The 22284-nt window shown below is 37.3% G+C and overlaps 1 protein-coding gene across 3 annotated transcripts in view; it reads left to right on the top strand.

The window, feature by feature from the left end:
* Positions 1-10865: 10865 nt before the first annotated feature.
* The window catches only part of LOC149830772 (protein disulfide isomerase-like 5-4), a 31945-nt gene continuing 20526 nt past the window's right edge, over positions 10866-22284 (top strand). For 2 of the 3 annotated variants that reach the window (XM_090013490.1, XM_090013488.1), the window contains exons 1-4: positions 10866-11047; positions 15226-15316; positions 15634-15728; positions 15879-15936. In XM_090013490.1, coding sequence (XP_089869616.1) covers positions 11007-11047; positions 15226-15316; positions 15634-15728; positions 15879-15936 — 285 coding nt within the window. In that variant the 5' untranslated portion in view covers positions 10866-11006. The remainder of the gene's footprint in view (positions 11048-15225; positions 15317-15633; positions 15729-15878; positions 15937-22284) is intronic. The other variant, XM_090013489.1, reaches the window with a different exon arrangement.

Below are 22284 nucleotides of genomic sequence, written 5' to 3'. Positions count from 1 at the left end.
AACATAAGGAAGATAGGTGTTGACAGAAAAACATACGTCTTAGAAGTTATTCATATAGATATTTATGGGTCATTCTCTACAACTTCTTAGAATGATCAATACTATTTTATTATATTTATAGATGATTATTCACATTATGGGTACCTATATTTGATTCATGAAAAGTTTTAATCACTAGATGTGTTCAAATCATTTAAGGCTAAAGTTGAAAATCAACTTTAAAAAATGATTAAAACTGTCTGACCATGGTGGTCAATACTATGATATATATGATCGATCAGGTGAACAATGTCTTGGGTTATTTGCTAAGTTCCTAGAGGAATGTGGTATCGTCCCATAATATATCATGCTAGACACTTCTAGCATAAATGGTGTTGCTGAGAGACGAAACAAGAACTTAAAGGATATGGTAAGGAGTATGATTTGTCATTCTACTTTACCAGAATTCCTTTGGGGAGAGACTCTAAAGACTGTAACTTATATATCGAATAGAGTACCAACTAAAACAGTAACCAAAATCCCATATGAAATGTGGATAGGCAAAAGGCCTAGTATGAAGCATTTTCATATTTGGGGATGTCTAGCTGAGACAAGGTCATATAGGCCACATGAAAATAAACTGGACTCAAGAATTGTTAGTTGTTATTTCATTAAATATTCTGAAAGATCTAGGGGTTATAAATTTTATGACCTTGTGAATAAGTTCTTTTTTGAAACAAGAAATGCTTATTTCTTTGAAGATACTGAATTTGGAAGAGGTGATAAGGTAAAAGACATTGCTTTTGAAGAAAAATTTGTTTCTCTTCGTACAGTTGTTGACAATTATCAGATTTCAATTTCTGACATTGTTCCAACAAATCTAGAACAAGGCAATGTTCAAGATCTTCTTATCCAAAATCAAGTTTTTACTCTTGAAGTACATACTCAACAACCTCAAGAAATACCTCAAATAACTCAAGAACAAATGTCATTGAGAAAATCCACTAGAGAGTGGAGAAGGACAATTCTAGATGATTATATTGTTTTTCTCCAAGAACATGTGGGTGATACTGGCTTAAAGAAAGATGATCCAATCAACTTTGATCAAGCTATACAAAGTTCCAACTCTTAAAAGTAGATAGATGACATGCATGAAGAGTTTAAATCCATGAAAGACAATGACGTATGAAATCTTGTCCCATTATCTGAATGTGTGAAATCCATTGGTTGCAAATGGATATTTAAAACCAAGAGGGATTCAAAGGGTGGTGTGAAAAGATATAAGACACGTCTTATTGTAAAAGGGTTTACTCAAAGGAAATGCATTGACTGTACAAAGACTTTCTCTCCAGTTTTTACGAACAACTCTTTCAAAATAATGATGACACTTGTAGTTCATTTTGATTTAGAGTTATATCAAATGGATGTAAAGACTGCATTCCTTAATGGTGACATTGATGAGACAATATATATGGTGCAACCAGAATATTTTGTCTTAGGCGATGCAAAGAAAATAGTTTACAAATTAAACAAATCTATTTATGAACTTAAAGAGGCTTCTCATTAATGATATCATAAATTTTATCAAGTTATCCTCTTATTTGGTTTTGAGATGAATGTAGCTGATGAATGCATATACCATAAATTCAGTCGGGGTAAATACATTTTTCTGGTTTTATATGTCAATGACATACTACTTGTTAGTAATGATATAGGCTTATTGCATGAAACCAAGAGATTTCTAACAAAAAAATTTGAAATGAAAGATCTTGGTGGTACCGCTTTTGTATTAAGAATTCAAATACATCGAGATCGTTCTCGAAGTATTCTTAGATTATCACAAAAGAGCTATATCGAGTGTATTCTTGATAGATTTGGCATGAAGGATTGTAAACCAAGTAACACCCATGTTGCTAAGGGAGATAAGTTTAGTCTTGCTCAGTGCCCCAAACACCAGTTTGAAGTTAAAGATATGAAAAAGATTCTCTATGTATCTGCTATGGGGAATCTTATGTATGTTCAAGTGTGTACACGTCCGGATATAGCATATATTATTGGGATATTAGGCAGATATCTAAGTAACCCAGGAATGGATCATTAGAATGCAACAAAATGGGTTATGCGATACTTACAAAGAACAAAAGATTACACGCTTACATAAAGGAAGTCAAATCAGTTAGAGATCATTGGGTATTTTGATTTTGACTTTGCTGGATGTCAAGACAGTCGCAAATTTACGTCAGGTTTTGTTTATTTGTTGGTCGAAGAGGCTATTTCTTGGATAAGTGCTAAGTAGACACTCATTGCATCTTTCACTATGGTGGCATAGTTCGTAGCCTGTTATCAAACATTCAATCATGGAATATGGTCATGCAATTTTGTCACTGGGCTGCAGATTTTAGATGACATTGAAAGATCATTAAAGTTGTTTTGTGACAATAATTCGACAGTGCTATATTCCAACAATAATAGGAGCTCGTCAAAGTCAAAACATATAGACATCAAGTTTCTTGTTGTTAAAGAAAGAGTGCAGAATTGTCAGATATCTATTGAACATATTAACACAAACTCCATAATTGTGGATCCGTTACCAAAGGTTTACCACCCAAGGTCTTTCACGAGCATACTGCTCGAATGGGTGTTATATCATTTAATGATATGTTGGTTTAGTGAGAGTTTGTATTCAGATGTTCTGAGATAAATTTAGGTTTTATTTTATTACTTAATATATGGCTCAGGTTCTAGTTTTATTCTGTACTCATTTATTGTAATCTCACTAAAGAATAAGGCAGGACCAGTTGAAAATAAGCATGTTTGGATCATATTACATGTAATTTTCATGCTTCACATCCATACTTGATCTATGTTGTTGGTTATGTCAATATACGTGATCATTGATAGGTTTATTTACAATGAATGTAATAAAAATTTCTTTGGTTCTATGTTGACATAATCAATGGACCAGATTGTTGAAGATGTGTGATTGTACGTTAACATATATAGCCCAAGTGGGAGATTGTTAGATATTTCATGTGAGCCTATATATGTAATTAATCACTTATTATAAATTATTTAAGGTGAAGGCCTATTTAAAGTGATCTTATACAGTTGGGTCATATGACATTTTATAAAGTTTGGTTATAATAATGTGTAGATACTTCATGTGCCCTCATATGTCAATTTTTTATTTTATGATGGGCAAAATTGAAAAGAAGACTATATGGTAGTTACAATTAGGTTATAGTCCTCAAAACCATATATAGTGGCTATTCTTTTTTGCCTTCCTATGAAGAAAAAAATTGTCCCTCTTTCATTAGGTTTAGAAAAGGAAAGGCTACCTATATAGGTTTTGGAAGATCTAACCCATCAAGATCTATCTGTGCAATAATAGATTCGGGTACGCTTTCGCTTTTTATATATATATATATATATATATATATATATATATATATATATATATATATATATATATTATCTTTTCAATGATTTAGCATGAACAAAATTTAGAGATCAAGAATCCTTGGGCTCTGAGATTCAACAGCCCCAACTATGAAATGAAGATCATCTGCTGAAATATTAAGGGCTTGGTCCTCACTGTGGCTGAGAGAGACCTTCAGATAGTCTTGCAGAAGAACATACCCTCTCTTACTTTTCTGTTGGATACTATGTTGTCTCGCGACAAGGTTGTGTTTTACTTCTTGGACGATATTGTGAGTTTAATGTCTTGTCTAACCATGAATGGGCACATGATTAGGGTAAGGTTGTTTGTTTTTGGTATGAGCAAAGAGTTAAGCTCTTAGAGGCCAGAATGCATCACTACCAGATCTTTGGGGCTTTTGGGGGACCTTTAAACTGCTAAACGATTCATTTACACCCCCCCCCCCCCCCCCCCATTTGCCTTTGGGAATAAAAGATGAGTTAACACATTTTTAATGGAACTTTCAAAATGAAAAAACAAATATTTTGTTTAAATAAAAATTCGTCCAAAAGATGTTCTTTTGAAAGAAACGCTTAGAACACAAAAATTTATATTTAAAACAATACGTTGTTTGTCATGGACATACTTCTTCAATAGGCCAGTGCAGCGTGACAGTCATTCCTTACCACCGCAAGCCTTCTGGTCGCTCACTTGCCGCTTGCAGAAGCTTTGATAATTGAGAGTGCAAGAGAGCAAGAGAATAGAGAGAAAAAAAATCACAATTACTCAAAAGCAATCATAACAAGGGTGAACAAAAGAAAGCTCTTCGCATTTGCATTCATTCACATTTTTTCTCAAGGGCTCATTACAGTTCAGAAACCAAAGTGCATGGGTGGCCCAAAGAAAATTATAAGTGACTCAACACTTTACATCAAGACTCAACTAAAGCAAAACAAACTCTAGACACAACTGTACAAAATAGGTCGCAGGAGAACATGCTCCTTCATTCAAGTCATGTGCCGCCCTCGACGTCATTTGTTTCGTGGTAGGCCTGGACTTCAGCTGGATAGCGGCTCTTTATTCGAAATGTTGGCTCTCACGTTGACTTTGTTGTCTTCTCCCACTACACCAGATACTTCTTCGCTTTGCTTAAGTAATTGACCTTGTGGTAAAGGATCTTGCTGAGATGCTTCTCGACCCGTTATGCTGTCGGGGCCTTTTGAAGGATAGGAGCACGTTATAGCATGCTATGTTTCGGCCCCCCCTCGTTCGCAGGTTGCACACATAGAACGCAAGGTGCACCTTGAAGTTTGGGGGAAAGTCCAACTTGTACGCTAGGTTGCCTACTTTCTTGGTGATGGTGAATAGTCCATCGTACTTCTTGATCAATTCACGATGTTGTCCACCGAAAATGCCTCTGCGATCCTGGTAAAGTTTCACAAACACCAAGTTCTCAACACGGAACCCAATAGGACGACGATGCTTATCCACCCACTTCTTTATCCTCTTGGCCACTTTGTACAGAAACGTCTTCGCCAACTCGGTCTGCTCGTGTCAATCTCAAACAAACTGATAGGCAAATGATGGTCTTCCCTTCTCCTAGAAGAGTACTGAGGCGCCAAAAGGTGCTTTAGAAGGATGAATAATACCTGCCTCAAATATCTCATCTAACTGCCTGTGCAGCTCTTTCAATTCAATCAGCCCCATGCGATAATGGACCATGGTGGGGGGCTTTGCTCTAAGGGTCAACTCTAACTTATGGTCGACCTCTCATCTCGACGGTAAACGCTTAGGCAGTTTCAAGGGCATCACTCTCTGAAACTCAGCCAATAATGGGGCAAGGGTTGGCGGCATTGCTGCTTTCATCTTCCCTTCTTCGGTGCGCACGACGATTAGGAATGTCTGATCTCCACGCTTGACACCCTTCTTCAATTGCATAGAAAATAACATTGAACACTTACCTCCAAGAGTAAGGCATTGTACCGTGTGTGAAAAGTTTAGCCCCATAATTGTCAACGAGTTGAACTTCGACAGTATCATCACATTCTATCTGCGAAGAAACTCTATGCCCAAAATCATTCTGAGGTCGTCCAGAGATACCACTGAGAAGTTGGTTTTGTCAGCCCAACTCCCAATTTGGATAGCCATATCCCTTGCTTCACCAAGGATTGACTTGGCCTCAGAGTTCATCGTCTTAATGGTCCTTTGCTTTGGTCCAGGCTTCAAGCCCAACCGCTCTGCCTCTTCTCGCAAGATGAAGTTATGCGTGGCTCTGAAGTCTACCATTGTCGTAGTAGACTTCTCATTCGCAATGACTTCCAGATACATAAGCTTTTTGCTAACCCGCATGCTCTCGGCTGCGCAACTTCTAACAACATTGATCGTCTGCATGACTCCCATTCTTGGTTGTACGACCTTGGCGTCACTACTCTCCGCTTGCACTGCATTGGCCTGCTGCTCATCGTCCTTCACGAGATGCTTTGGACATTGCTTGACAATATGTCTTTTGCCACAGAACCAACAAGTCACAATCGATCCTTTATTGTCATTATTGTTGTGCTTTCTATAATTTTGCCTCTTGTCAGAATGGTGTTGGGTCGATGACTCACCTTTATTGTCGCACTGATCCTCCTTCTTGCCTTCGTGGTGCGACTTCTTCTCAGCCTTAGTTAATGGAGTGAAAAACGTGCATTGTGTATCCACCAGTCGATCAATCGTCACATACGCATCTTCCAAAGTCTGGGGATTACTCTTTCCACTTCGAACTGTGCCCAAGGTTGTAGTCCCACAATAAACCATTTGAGTTTGTCTTCATCCAGCATATTGGGTACGTCTAGCATTAACTTTTAGAGCGTCCTAATGTAGTCTATCAAGGCTCCAGTGTGCTTGAGTTCTGTCATCATCCGATAAGCTTGACGTTGTACATTCCTTGGCATAAAATAGTTTCATAGCTCATTTTTGAAGGCTTCAAAGGTATCAATCACACAGTGGTCCCTTTTCATGTCGCTACGCTTCTGTCTCCACCAGGTATAGCATCTTCGTTGAGTAGAGTTGATTGTCGCCTTTACCTTGAGGTCTTTGTCCAATACATTATGAATGTCTAAGTAGTCTTTCACCTAAAATAGAAAGTTTTCTATGGCCTTGCTATCTCTTAAACCATTGAATTTAACCGGCCTTGGCACATATATCTTTGATGGCCTACCGACATTTCTGCCATTGAAGGTAACTGTCTGCTACAGAGTGTAGTTCTTCAACTGAAGCTTCTCAACTTCAGTATGTAGGGCAGTTATTGTCGTAGTCAGCGAATTAACCTGTCTCATCAACATGTTTACCTGCTCTCGTAGGCTTGTCACCTCGTCGTTCAGTCCTTCGAATGACTCAACTGCGCATGAAATTGCTTTCTCGTGCGAAGTCACATCAGCCACCAGTCTGTTGACGACCGCGACCATCTGCTCATAGCCCCAAGATGAACTCATCTCTTCGGCCTCGGCAACTACCTTTCTTTTGGTACTTTGCAAGTTGTAACGGTGTGTCACGATGTCTTGCTCACAAATCACGACTTGCGGTGCGTCTCTCGACACTGACTCCTGAGTCTCTTTTCCAGCTCAAGAACGGGCTTTGATACTATTTGTCACGGGCCTACTTTTTTAATAGACCAGTGTTGTGCGACGGTCCTTCCTTACCGCTACAAGTATTTTGGTCGCTGACTTGCCTCTTGTGAAAGCTTTGATAACTGAGAGTGCACGAGAACGAGAGAATAGAGAGAGAAAAAAAATCACAATCACTTAAAAGCAATCACAACGAAGGTAAACAAAAGAAAGCTCTTCACATTTGCATTCATTCACATTTTTGCCTTAGGGCTCATTACAGTTTAGATCTATGGGCTGACCTTTTAGGGTATTTTTCAACCTGAACCAAAGTGCACAGGTGGCTCGAAAAAAGTTACAAGTGACTCAATACTTTACATTAAGATTCAACCAAAGCAAAATAGACTTTAGACACAACTGTACAAAGTAGGTTCTAGGAAAACATTGTTCCTTGAGTTCAAGGCTGCAAATGAATTTGATATCTTCCAAATTAGATACAGCAGTATTCATAGTCATGGTATGTTCTTAGGGTGGATACGACATCAACTCGTAACACTGATTCTTCTTCTTTAAACAGTCTGAGGTTATTTGGACATTTTCTTCATTTAATAAGTATCTTCGTAACAGGACACATGTTTATGCAACATGCCTCAACGCATATGAGAAAACTACAGCACGAAACTTATTATTTGGTTTGAGAAACCACCAAGCACTGATAAAAAACAAAAGAACAATATAACCATTACTTTATATTAACAAGGTAAAATACAATTCATTTCGTGTGTTAATAAGGAACAACATTGTCCATTACAACACTTTGCCCACCAAAAATTTAATTGACTTGCAATGTGCAAATGCGATTTCACTTTTTTCTAGACCAAGCGTTCTTTATCTGCGAACTGTTAAAAAAAAACTCCAGACTAACAGCAAGCTAATTCAATACAAAGCCATGAACAACTTGAGCAATGATTTCAACACTGCCAATCAGTTTTTTCTTTAATCCCTTATATGCGAACAAGTTTCCATGTTAAAGTGTCTTTGTCAAATGCTTTCAAGGAAAAATTGAGGGTTGGAAATCCTTGCTGGTATCTACATACAGTGGCACCTATGATCATCTCAAGCATATCCTCATTAGATCTGTCATCCTCGATGCAGAGAACAAAATTGGACAACATGACTTTCTGCTTCAATAGGTGTTCTACAAGTAGACCTTTAGTAATGCCCTGCACTGTGGTATGAGCATGAATAAACAACATACATTAATAAGACTCCCCCCTCAATATATGAATTTGCAGAAGACGTAAATCAATTAAAATGTCAAATGAAAAGAGAAGGGGAAACATCAAATTGTTGCAGTTTTCTTAAGCAGAGGAATTAGAAAACACCAAAGGATATCAATGGAGAAAGGAAGAGATTTGTTGCTCAATATCAATCTTGGATCTTGAACTTGCAGTAGAAAACACATGCTCAATCACTGGTACAGTTACAAAGAAACAAGAAATGGCATTTAGAACTAAATGAATAGAAGTATTTATAACACCCAGGCAGAATCAACAGCTCCATCTCCAAAAATAGTTTTATCTGGAGCATTTGTCACATTTTGTAGTTACCACCAACATGCCATGACTTCAACCTCTTAAACTAAGTAGCGAGCAGTAACAAGTATGACAACGCAAAAACAATAATCAAACAAGAATGGTACTACATACTATATAATTAAAAATATGCAGTAAAAAAAATAATCAAACAGTTTTTTTGGTTTGAACTCTCTCTTTTCCCTTCAGCCTTTTAACAAACTGTTGGTATGCAATCACCAGCAAGCTAAATAGGTGAATAATTAAAAGCATGAATTCCAAAGAAGAGAAATCAAACCATAACTCTCTTCCATTTTTTGGAAGGGAATGAAGTGTAGCAGCCAACCTCTCAAACTGATGTGAGAAGCTTTTGTGGAGTTAAACTTCTGTAGATTTAGTAGTAGCAAGAAAGGGGATGCTAGGGTGGTCTTCAAGATGGGAGAGGAAGAGGGAACAAGAGAGAATGAGAGAGGAGAAAGAAAGAAAAATTGGGGCAGAAGATGGAGTAGGTGCATCGAGTTACGAAGGTAAGTGAGGAGATAAAAAGGACAGTTGGAGAGGTCACCGGAATGTCAAAGGAGACTGTCGGGAGAGGAATCGGGAGGTAATTTGCGGACTTCACAGTGGTGGTAGTCGGTTTGAGGAAATGGCTTTGGCATCTGCTGCATGATTTCCTATTTTGTCCCATTTTTCTTGACTTCTAAACAGGTTTGGGCGCTGGGGATTTCGCATTTCCACTCCAGTCTCCGGTGCCCTCCGACGGTGAGTTTCCAAACATAGACCAAGGCTATCAATGGGTTGGTTCGTTTTGAGGGACCAACCCGGCCTTAACTCAAATATCTGCATATGGGCATAAAAAAATGCTGAATTGAATGTTATTCATCTTGGCCCAAACCCAGCACGAGCAACATGTGGGTAGAGTTTGGGCTATGATTTTTGCCGGTTATCCTTGCCTGAACCAGCTGTCCGAAGTGTCTTCTAATAGTATTTCTTTTTCTTGATCCTATGTAACCCAAACCCAAGTACTCGTTATTTGAGAGGTTTTGGGTTTACGTTGATGGGCCGGACATCTCGCCTCTTGACAGTACTGTCATTTACACATTCCGAATTGTGAAAAGCATTGTAAAGACACTCAATTTTTTACAATGCCTGATTCATAATTTTTAGGAAAACGTTTTCTCAGGTTCTAAGGTGAAAATTCTCAAAATCTAAAGTCATTTCACACATCTTGAAAAATCTTAGAATTCTAGAGAAAACTCAAAATTCTCTCAAAACTTTATACATCTTGGGATGGCAAACAACTTTACAGTCCGATCTTGGGACGACAAAGGATTTTGCTGTCCGGTATCAGGAGGGCAAAACCACTTTGGGATTTGGATTCAAATTTGGATATACCACGATCCCTGTATCCCAACTCTTTGCAGCCCTATCTATACCCCCTTTACTAAAAAAATGACTAAACCACAAGTCCCATTATTTGAAAAAAAAAACTACCATGCCGTTCATCGTCTTCCCTTGTAAAACCTTCAATCTGATCCAGTCGGATCTAGTCTTATCAGAATAAGATTTGGATTCAGAGTTGGGTGAAAAAAGGGTAGAACTGATTCTAGATCCAATTAGCTACTCCAAAATATTTTATATGTAACAGCATCAGACTATCGAATACAGAACTGCATGCCAAATCTGAATCTGGTTAAAGAGATTATTAGTGGGAAGCCTGTTTCCTATTCATTTCTCAAATTTTCTCACTTGTCACTTCTTACCTTTTTTATATTACAAAATCATAAATTTGTTTACAACAAGCATGCATATTGGTTTTATATCTTTTTATATTAGTCTTCATGTCATTTCTTATTTGCTTTGGCCCGTACTTCATATTGCTTTTTATGAGCTTTTTTATGCACTTGCATAATCTCGCTTCATAACCGTGTCCTGCTTCCCGCTTCATACTACTTTTAGCACAGGCTTTCCCGCTTCCGCTTCCCGCATTTCTTATTCAACCTGTTTCGTTCCCTGGTAACTATAGTCTTATATGTAGTCGGGGTCTCGGATTCGGCGTCACTCAAGAATCTGATTCCGTTGAATCCTAATCCGATAGATGTAGTTTATCTTACCGAGTCTCACCGCACCCGAACCGTGACATTTGTAGCTCCGTGTTACAATTTTCGTGCATCTCGGATCAGTCACACAATTTCGACCGTCGATCTCTCAAAGAACGGATTCAAATCGCTATAGGCCCGAAACTTTCTCCCAATTCCAAGGCCCGATAAGAAACAGTATAAATACCAAAAAAATGAGAAATTTTATGGAAAAGGAAGCAACGTAAATGCTGCTGCAACAGCGAGAGCAGGTCGATCAGTTCTCTCACACGTTCGATTCCCTGAAACTCTAGAGGGAAGAAGAAGGAGAAGAAGGGGGAATTGCGAAGATCGTCCGTAGTCCTACACCATGATGTCCCCCAGCAAGCTCAAATCCGTCGATTTCTACCGGTACAGATCTTTGCTCTCTTCTTCTGCACTTAGATCGGCCCGATCCGTCTCTCGTTTCGTCTTCCTCTCCGAGAGGAACTATGGAAACTCTGTGTGGTTAGATCGCCTGAATTTCGCATCTCCTTTTTCCATTTCTGAACCGGAAATCGTTAAATCGGCAAGTTTTTTTTTTCTTTCGGCGTGTCTTTTGATTTTGTGATTGTGCTTTCGGTGCTGATCCGATCAGCGTTGTAGCGAAAGATTGGGGCTTATGTTTGTCGGAGGAGTTTGCAGATTGGCGGTGGTTTTTTTAATACTGGATTGGGATTTAGGAGCGCAAAAATTGATGTTATTTTGACTTTTGATGATATCTAGAGTGGAGGAAATGCGTCTGTAGATAAGGTTATGGTTTTAGGCTTGGAGAAACCTTGTTCTGTTGATTAGTAGATTTTTTACGTTCAAGAGCTGATAACTCTTTTGTTTGAAGAATTGATCAAGCTCGTGCTTAGTGCAATCTCTTCATATGGCTTGCCTTCAGGCTTCTGCTTGATGGTGATTGTCTGTGCTTCGGTGCAGATTGAAAGATCGAGGTCTCTATGGATGCCGATTCTGGCCTTTGCATTCCGAGAATTTCATGAGATGCATTTTACCACGATTCCACGAAAAACAAGGAACCAGCACATACGTAAGCATAAGGCGTATCAGATATCTTTGACCTATATATCCACATTTTTCACATGTGGATTGTATGGTAATGAAGCTGGAGAAAGAATTCAATCTTATTCTTCTCTACAATTTATTTATCTAAGACATGTAGTTGATTGAGATAGTACGCTTATATTTCATCTTTATTTTAAATAATCTTTCAACAATATAGTGGGAAATAAAATTGGTCCAAATGTGATATGATGAAGACAGCAATTTTAGAGCCAACAAATGAAATAACTTGGTGTAATGCTATGGCTTTTCAATTTTTCTAAAATGCAGTTATCTAAGATTGATACTTCAGCTTCATGGCCGCTGAATGATTACTTTGGGTTAGGATCTCATCCTCTCAGGTTCTTGAGAATATGGGCCATGTATTGAACTATTGGAATATCATGGTGGACACATGGAGTTTAAGAGCTTTGGGACTTTGAGTTACAGTGGATATCATGAAACTTCGTTAAGAAGAATATTGAGGTTTGAAACTTCAATGTATTTGGATATGTTGTTTGTGGTTGAAATGCTACAAGTCCATGTTACTCACTCACAGGCTTCTTCTGGAGGCTGGCTATGCTGACTGTATGTGAGAAGCCGAAGTTTGGAAGAAGTTAGGAAAAAGAGAGAAAAGCTGCGACAAGGGACATTTTGTGTTCTGATTGTCCTCATAATTGAAAATTAAATTGATAATAAGAATGTTCAAAATTTCTTTGAAAATTTCCATTCTTATGTGATCCATTGTTTGTTGATCCATGGAGAAATGTTACACTATCAATCACATGTGGGAATAAGGAGACTTAGTTGAGCACTTTGTTACCTGTACACCCCTAGAGGTCCAGCCATGTCAGATGCCAACACTCATACCAAAACTTCTTAAGAGAGCTTGGATATGAATATTTTTAAAATTCAATGTGTTCAACACAATTGGAGATGCTGGATAGGACTTGTCAAGTGTTAGACACTCCATGTGTGGTGTATAGACACTTCAAAAATGAAGAAAATGTTGGATATTTTATAAACTACCTTTTGTTTTCTCAAGCATCCACTATGTGGTGAACAGTGATGGTCCCTAGCACTAAATGGCCTTTTGTGTTTCATTTTCTAAAACAATCTAGCAGTTTTCCGTCCATACTTCAAGAATTCTATAAATTACATATTTTTTATTTTCATATTAAGTGGATGTTTGGATCACCAACTATTTAAATTTTAATGAACAAAACAAGAAGATTAGTTACTAGTGGTGATGATGGATGGTGGCGTTTATTTTTTATTAAGTGAATGTTTGGATCATCAACTATTTAAATTTTAATAAACAAAAAAAAAAAGATTAGTTAGTAGTGGTGATGATGGATGGTGGCGATGGTAGTGGTGATGGTGGTGGTGGCAATGGTGGTGATGCCATGGTGATAGTAATGGTGATGATGGTAACGGTGGTGATGACAATGGTGATGAACTGATGGTGGTGGTGGTAATGTTAGCGCTGATGGTGGTGGTGATGGTAGTGGTGATGATGGTAGTAATAAAAGTGTAATAAAAGAATTCTGATTTACAGTAATTAAATTAGCAAGGGGGTACAAACCCAATCTTGAAAGGATAGGTCCCGAGATTGGCACCCAATGATAAATGGGTGATTTGTATACAAACAACAGTTTTATTTTATCTAATGAACTGGTAGGGGTCTGCCTAACCCCAACTTGACTATAAAAAAAAAGAGTGAAATAGACGTAAATACGCACTTAGAGAAAAAATAAGTAGGCCGCCCTCTATTTTTGAAAAAATAAGTACAATTTATAAAATATTATTAAAAAATAAAAGTAAATGATCCAAACACCAAAATTTGCTACTTAAAATAAGTATAAATTGCAATGAGCAGTTTATAAAGTGATCCAAAAAGGAAGAGGGGGAGGGGAGAAGTATAATCAAAGTTAATTGTTTTTTTGCTAGGACAAGGAAAATGTCTCCCATCCCCAACCACACAATAGTAGGTTTCCAATTGGTAAAACCTTTGAAGTTCCCTCTGTCCACTAAAAAGTATATCCCGCATCGGCCTTGCTGCATGGGATGCCCCTATGGGTTTCAAACTTGTAATGTCTTCACCTTGGTGACATTTATAACTTGCCTCTACTAGATGAATGGTGCCCTTGTGGACTAAGTTGGTGATTCTTAACTAAATACTGATGGTCAAACTTGTAAGAAAATCTTGACACTCAACTTTTGTTTATTATTTCTTTTTTTATGACGAAGAAAAACCCTCATCGAGAACCAAATCACTTAATGGGTCTGCCTCCCTTCAAATTAAAACTTTGGGTTGAGGACATGACCACCCAGCCTTACATGCCTCAAACGTAATAAAGTAACAACAGCCCCCATGCGCTAGTGGGATTCAATCTTGGACCTTCAGCTTGACTTAAGACCTCACTGACCACATGGGTAACCGCCACGGTGGTAAGTTTCATTTAGTTGATAATTGTTCATAAAAAGATGTCACATTAAATACCAACGGGGGCACTGCTTGTCTGGTAGGAGCAGCTAGTGTACGTCACCTTGCGTTGGGACATTGCACGTTTATGGCTTCTTCTTCTTCTTCTTCCTCCTCTCTCTCTCATATGTCAATTCATGTCATGACTAGAGGGTTGCTCAGTTCTTTGGTTGAGCATTGACAACCTTTCTTCTCTTTTTTTATTTCTTGTCTCACCTATTTCTGCTCTCTTGCCACATCTTTTTTTTTTCTTCTTTTGACTTTAAATAAGGGGTTTCTATAATTCATTTTATATATATATATATATATATATATATATATATATATATATATATATATATATATATATATATATATGTGTGTGTGTGTGTGTGGGGGGGGGGGTATTTAATTGTTCAAAGTTCGATGTATCTTACACTTTGTACCTGTGCAAGATACCAAAATCTGTATCAGTGTTTTATGTAACATAGGTTGAGCATGGTGCCCTGAAAATCATACTGGTTGAAGGACCTAGAGGAGGGTGTGAAGCTATTTAGGATATAGATGATGACTTGAAACATGCTAGTTGAAGGACCTGGAGGAAGATGAAAGTGAAGCTGTCTAGGATGTGTTGGAGGAATGAGGTGCACAAGGCCAAACCTATGGTAGGTTGGATGCATCTTGGTAATAATAATAATGCTCAGTCGATCATGTACTGCATGTGGGATATATTCAAATTCATATAGTGGCAAGAATCATATGAATCCGTGGTTGTTCATGGTTTTCATTTACTTATCAGTGACTGATCAGGCTTATTTCTAATATCGGTATTGAGGGTGGGTTTCTCTATCTTTCACCTATTTAAACGGCTGTGCTTTATTTTTCTTGTGGAGTTAGTTTCATTAGAGATGCCAGGAAAAATATCTCTATGAAGAATTGTTTGAAAATTTTTGTTATTCTCCTCTTATCTTGCTTCAGTTGTATTATGCTGAATGCATAACTGATACTAGTTTTTTGGACTTTAAACAATAAACTACAGGAAAATTCCTAGAGATTTGACGGAGGCATCATTGTCAGGTGCAGGACTGTCCATTATAGCAGCACTGTCCATGGTGTTTTTGTTTGGAATGGTATGGATGTGAACAATCTAATTGTTATTCTTTCAGGTTTATTTATGCTTTATATATGCATCATTGATTATCATGCGACTGTGACTAGTTTTAACTTTTGATAATTTGACTTTTTTGCCCTGGTGTTCACATTGATCATTGTTTTTTGCTTGCTTTATTTGTTTCCTTTCTAGTATGTAAAGCTTATCCTGATAGGGAAGTTTCAATTAAAGTGCATAAGCATATCATAGCCAGGGTTTTATCATCACATTCTTTGTTCCTTTATGTATCTGAGTCTCCTGATTATTTATTAGGTTATTCATATAACAAATTTGCAGGAACTGAGCAATTATATGGCAGTAAGCACGACTACAACTGTTGTTGTTGATAGGAGCATGGATGGGGATTTCTTACGTATTGAGTTCAACATAAGGTATTGGAAGTTTTATAGCCCTTTTCAAGAGTCCACTATCTTGCATTCCTTCTTTTTATCCAGCAATGGGAATATTAGTTGATTCATGATGATGCTAAAATGAGAAGGAAAAATATATCAGTCTAAATTGTTTTCTCTCCATGTCTGCAGCTTTCCCGCTTTATCTTGTGAGTTTGCCTCTGTTGATGTAAGCGATGTATTGGGCACAGTAAGTTCCTCGATCATGTGATCTATATACTAGCATGAATTATATCTGAGAAATGTGCTCACAAGATCCACATCATGTGGCCACATTTAGCATATATGAGCTGCATGGGAATTTAATTTCTTTGAGTCTTAGTTCAAATAGGCGGTACTGCACTACGTCAATTATCTGATGTGATAAGGATTTTCCCACAGATTTTGTGCATGGGGTTATATTCATGATGGTTTTATGTGATATCCAGATTGATGTTTCAACCATTCCCATGAGTGATGGTCTTTTTGTGTTATATGGTAAAGTGAGGACGCATGTCAATCAATTTGATGACACAGGGATTTAATATTTTTTAGGTCTATGAAAGGATGAGGAAATTGAACTTTGAATTTGACTGAAAAAAAGAGGAACAAGTGGTACTGGATATGATTAATTCACTTTTAATGCTACATCTACCAAGTTCTAATGGACAATATGGTTAACATTTGGTATAATCATTTAAGGGTTCCACATGCTGTACTGTAGACATAAACAGGTGAAGATAAAGCATCATGGCATTTTATAAATAATACATGTGTAATTGCATAGAAAAGAAGTAGTTGTCCTTGAACAATAAGAACACATGCATAATCATAGAAATACATTGCTTCGAATAAAAGGAAAAAAGAATCTTGATACAGTCTTAGCACTTCCAATTAGACTCTTTGGACCCTTAGTAGACTTTGACATTGTTTCATCTCTGAAGTGGAGTTTGGCTGCAGTGTTTCAATTTCTAAAATGTAAGGAACACATAATGCCTGAATTGGCAAGGAAAATTTATGCAATGCACAAGACAGTGAATATCTCTATTGTATTTCTGCCCTGAAATAAAGAAAAAAAACTATTGTATTTCAATATCACTGTTTTGCAAAGTTTGTGACAAGCTCTAAAAAATTCTAGTTTTTTGGATTTGAGAAATATATGAGACACATTGAGGAAAACAGTCAAAGTATAAAAAACAGACATTTAGGGGGCATTTGCATGTCACGAATGGGGTGCTGTGTCATCCCCTTCCGTGGATTCCACTGCCGCGGAAATGGAATCACCCCCCCGGGAACCGTTTCCACGGAAAACCCACCTCCAACGTGTAAAATGGCATGCCCATTGAGGGTTTTCCACGGAAACACACGATTCCAGTGTTTGTGTTGTCACTGTGGGCCTTGCGAAAACACACACCCATCGATGTGTTTCCACGGAAAACAACCCATTTTCCGTGATACACAAACTTGCCCTTAGGGAAAATCAGAAGCATTATGGAAACTGGAGCTGCTATGTGAAGAAGGGAATAAATCCCATTCCCCAAAAATGAATCCAGAAAGAATGCTCAATTTGTTAGTCGAAAACTCTTATGCATTAACAACACTATTGAGAGAATAAATAATGAGTATTATACTCTATCATGAAGAAATTGCAGAGGCTTTGAAGAAAATGAAATCAAGAAGGGCAGTTGGCCTATATGGTATGCCTATCGAGACTTGGAAATGCTTGGGAGAGAAAGGTTTAGAATGGTTGACAAATCTTTTTAACAAGATTTGGCGGACAAATAAGATGCCTAATGAGTGGAGAAAGAGTACTTTGGTGCCTCTATATAAGAATAAGGGTGATATACAAGATTGCACAAACTATCGTGGTATAAAACTCATGAGTCATACTATGAAACTTTGGGAGAGGGTGATTGAGTCTAGGTTGAAGAAGGTTGCCATGATATCGGAGAATCAATTTGGTTTTATGCCTGGAAGATCAACTATGGAAGTTATACATCTTCTTAGACAACTTATTGAGAGAAATAGAGAGAGGAACAAAGATTTGCATATGGTTTTTATTGATTTAGAGAAGGCATACGATAGAGTACCTAGGGAAGCTATACATCTTCTTAGACAACTTATTGAGAGAAATAGAGAGAGGAACAAAGATTTGCATATGGTTTTTATTGATTTAGAGAAGGCATACGATAGAGTACCTAGGGACGTTCTCTGATGGACAATGATGAATAAAGGTGTTTCTCTCAAGTATATTAGTATTGTTAAAATGTAAAACTGTACATATATGTATATATAATAATATTATATTATTATATATATATATAAATACATTTTTAATTTCTTTCTTTTCTGTATTTTTTTCCTTTATTTTTATTTTTTGTCTTTATGTCATCTAATTCAGTTTGAACTAGAATGACTGTTGCTAGTCAAGTCCTGTCCAGACTTGACTAGCAATAGAGCTGTTGGACTGACACAGTCCAACAGCTCTTAATAGAGCTGTTGGACTGACACATTCCAACAGCTCTAAATAGAGCTGTTGGACTGTGCCCAACAGCTCTATTGAGTCCTCTTTCAGCTGTGTATATAAAGGGGTGCAGCCCCTCTTGTATTTCACTCCAATGCTTCTTAAGCAATTGGTTTTTCATATCAATAAAGAATACATTTTTATTTTTATTTTGTTTCCAGTTATACCCTTTTTAAGGGTTATGCTTTAGTGTCATTCTTGACACTTGCTCTTGTTAATCAAAGCTCGTGTTTCGAAGATCCCCATTTCATTTCATGGTATCAGAGCCGCGGAAGTACTAAATCTTGAGGAAATGCTGCCTCGGTTTTCGTGCCCGTTTGCAAAAGTGTTCGCCACTTGAAGAGAAGTGTTTTATCACTTCATTGGAGAAGATTTCACATCTTGTTGTATTGTTTTTTTTTTCTTTCTTTCTCATTTTCCTTCTTGTTTCTCTTCTATCCCTATTCTTTCTCTCCTTGTAATCGATGGATGACAATGATAAAGTCACCATCATGCCTATGAAACTAAGCGATACGAACTATGTAACATGGGCTTCAATCATGAAGCACCATATATGGGGAAAAGGCTTATGGGGGATTGTGGATGGTTCCGATTCGGAACCTAAGCTATCTCTTACTAAAAAGGAGGGAGATAAAGACGTCCTTCTATCGGAAGAAGAGAAAATCAAGGCTATTGCCTCATACGAGAAGAAATGGAAAGAATGGAGAATATCTCATGCGAAGATAATGTCATGGCTTATCAATAGCGTTGACATTAAAAAATGCTCAAGTCTTGCCAAATTTGATCATGCCGATAAGGCATGGGAATACCTTAAGAATATGTATTCCCTTAAAGATATTGCACACGTGTGCAACCTCCAAGAAAAAGTTCGAATGATGACACAAGGAGACAAAACTATTCGTGAATATTACAATGGGTTGTCCGAACTTTGGGAAGAACTTTCCCTTTTAGAACCAAAGTGGCATTGTGCCGAAGACATCGAGCTTCGTCAGAAACAACTCGATGTTGAACATTTTTACCAGTTTATCACTGGATTAAGGCCGGAATTTGAAACCACTAAATCGGCCCTACTTCATCGGGGAAAAATTCCTTCTATTGTTGAAACTATTGAAGAGTTAACAATGGAAGAAAATCGTCTCCGGAAAGGTTCTTTAAAAATTGAAGATGATTCCGTTTTAGCCGTGTCTAGACCAGGAAATCATGTTCGATCATATAGGCCTCCTCACTTTAACCGACAAAATGGTGACTATGATAAGAAGAAAGTTATTTGTCATCACTGTCATGAACCGGGACACTACAGGCCACAATGTCCCAAACTTAAGGAGCTGAGAGAAAAAAGAGCTGCAATTGCTGGATCGGAGCCTAAAGATCAGGATGCACCAGTTTCCCTGGCCCAACTAATGGAGATCCTTCAGCCTCTCATCAAAGGTGCCTCTTCCTCATCTGAAGCTTCAACCGGCGCAGCAGCCTCATCTTTTTCTGATTTAGGTAAAATTTCTTGGCTTCTTGACTCTGGTGCATCTTTTCATATGACCCCAAATAATCAAAGTCTATCCAAATGTGTTAAAAATAAAACAAGTGTGTCAAAGGTCTTTACTGCTGATGAGACTTCTCTTGAAATAGAAGGAATAAGAGATTTTGAAAAAATTTATAAAACAAAAAAATTTTTTATTCCAGAAATTAGACATGTTCCCAAATTAAATTTAAATCTTTTATCTGTATCTCAAATTTCTGATTATGGGTGTAATATTTCTTTTTCTTCTCATGGTTGTTGGGTACAGGATCGCCAGTCAGGCAAGCTGATTGGGGAAGGCCATAGAGAAGGAGGACTCTATTACATGGATTTTTTGGAAATGCCGAAGAAAGCTTTTTGTTATAATATTCAAAAAATAGAGTTGGAACTGTGGCATAAGAGACTTGGTCACCCACATATAGCCAAAATCCAACATTTTCCAAATCTAGGGAAATTTTGTAACTCTGAATCATTTGATTGTAAAGATTGTATTCTCGGCAAAATGAAAAGATTACCATTTCAGAACAGAACCTTTTTCTCTTCAAGACCACTTGAATTAATACACTCGGATGTTTGGGGTCCTGCACCAGTAATTTCTAAAGGAGGATTTGTTTACTATGCTATTTTTGTCGATGATTTCTCCCGACATACGTGGATGTACTTTCTCAAACATAAGTCTGAAGTATTTTCATACTTTCAAACTTTTCATAATATGGTTAAAAACAAATTTCAAAATGATATTACTATTTTTCGCACAGATTCAGGGGGAGAGTTTTTATCCACAGATTTTCAAAATTATCTTAAATTGCATGGCATCACACATCAAAGATCTTGTCCTTATACACCTCAACAAAATGGACTGGCAGAACGAAAACATCACCATATTATAGAAACCACTAGAACTTTATTAATAGCAAATCAAGTCCCTAAAGACTTTTGGGCAGAAGCTGCCTTAACTGCCATCTATCTCATTAATAGGATGCCATCTTCTTCGTTACAAAATATCACTCCCATTGAAAAACTTATGAACATTTCTCCAGACTACTCTAGATTAAGAATATTTGGGTGCAAATGTTTCATATTTACTGACAAAAATGATAAACTTTCCCCTCGTGCGATTCCTTGTGCCTTTTTAGGATATGCTGAAAACCAGAAAGGTTATAGATGTTTTGACTTCAAAAATAATAAACTATATGTGTCTAGAAATGTTTCCTTTCTTGAAAAGGAGAGCTTCTTTGATTTTAGAAAATTAAAAGACGTCACTGAGTACTCCTTTTTGCTAGATCTAACATCAACATCTGATGAATATGACCTTGATTGTAACTTTGATGATGATCCAAGAATTATTGATCTTAATGTTGAAAATGAAGAAGTTCATAGAGATACTAGTATTCAATATTCCAGGCGACAAGAGTCTAATACTCCATGTGCACTTGAGAAATATTCTAACATTCCAACTAGACAATCATCCCGAATCTCGAGGCCTCCAGAAAAGTTTGTATCATACGAGTCTTTCTCACCCACATATAGGGCAGTTATTGCATTAATTCACTCATATGAAGAACCATCTACATATTTTCAAGCAAAAAATGATATCAAATGGATAGAAGCCATGAAAGTTGAATTAGATGCACTTGAAAAGGCTTCTACATGGAATATTCAAGATCTTTCTCCAGGGAAGAAAACTATAGGATGTCGATGGGTTTATAAAATTAAAACCAAGAGTGATGGTAATCTTGAAAGATATAAAGCCCGTTTAGTAGCCAAAGGTTATGCCCAAGAATATGGGATTGATTATGAAGAAACCTTTGCTCCGGTGGCTCGTATGACTACTGTCCGAACCTTAATTGCCTTAGCTTCTATCAAAAAATGGTCTATTTTTCAAATGGATGTCAAAAATGCTTTTTTAAATGAAAAGCTAGTTGAAGAAGTATATATGGAACCCCCTCCTGGTCTAAGTATTCCTAAGGGTAAAGTCCTTCGCTTAGAAAAAGCTCTTTATGGACTTAAACAAGCACCAAAAGCTTGGTATGATAGGTTTAGTCGTGTTATGATTGATATTGGTTTTCAATTCTGTTTAACTGACACTGCTTTGTTTATTAAGAATTCTGATGCAGGGATCATTGTGCTTCTTCTCTATGTGGATGATATGATCATCACCGGAAGCGATAAACAGGGAGTTGAAACAATCAAAACACTTCTTAAATCTCATTTTGAAATGACTGATTTGGGCTTGTTGAGATATTTTTTAGGCATTGAAGTTGCTTATTCTCCTAGAGGATATTTATTATCTCAGACTAAATTTGCTTTTGATATTGTTTTCAGGTCTGGTATTACTGATGATAAGAAAGTTGACACTCCAGAAGTTGTTAATGTTAAAATGAAGATTGATGATGGAGAACTTATTGCAGACCCTACTCCTTACAGACAGCTTGTCGGGGCACTTTCCTATCTATCCATTACTAGACCAGATATAGCACATGTTGTTCATACAGCAAGTCAATTTCAACATGCTCCTACTT

This window comes from Nuphar pumila, chromosome 7 (genome assembly GCF_984573655.1).
Source record: "Nuphar pumila chromosome 7, dmNupPumi1.hap1.1, whole genome shotgun sequence".
Lineage (NCBI taxonomy): Eukaryota > Viridiplantae > Streptophyta > Magnoliopsida > Nymphaeales > Nymphaeaceae > Nuphar > Nuphar pumila.
The sequence above is the reverse complement of the archived record's forward strand: the minus strand, read 5'-3'. Positions and strand labels throughout refer to the sequence as shown.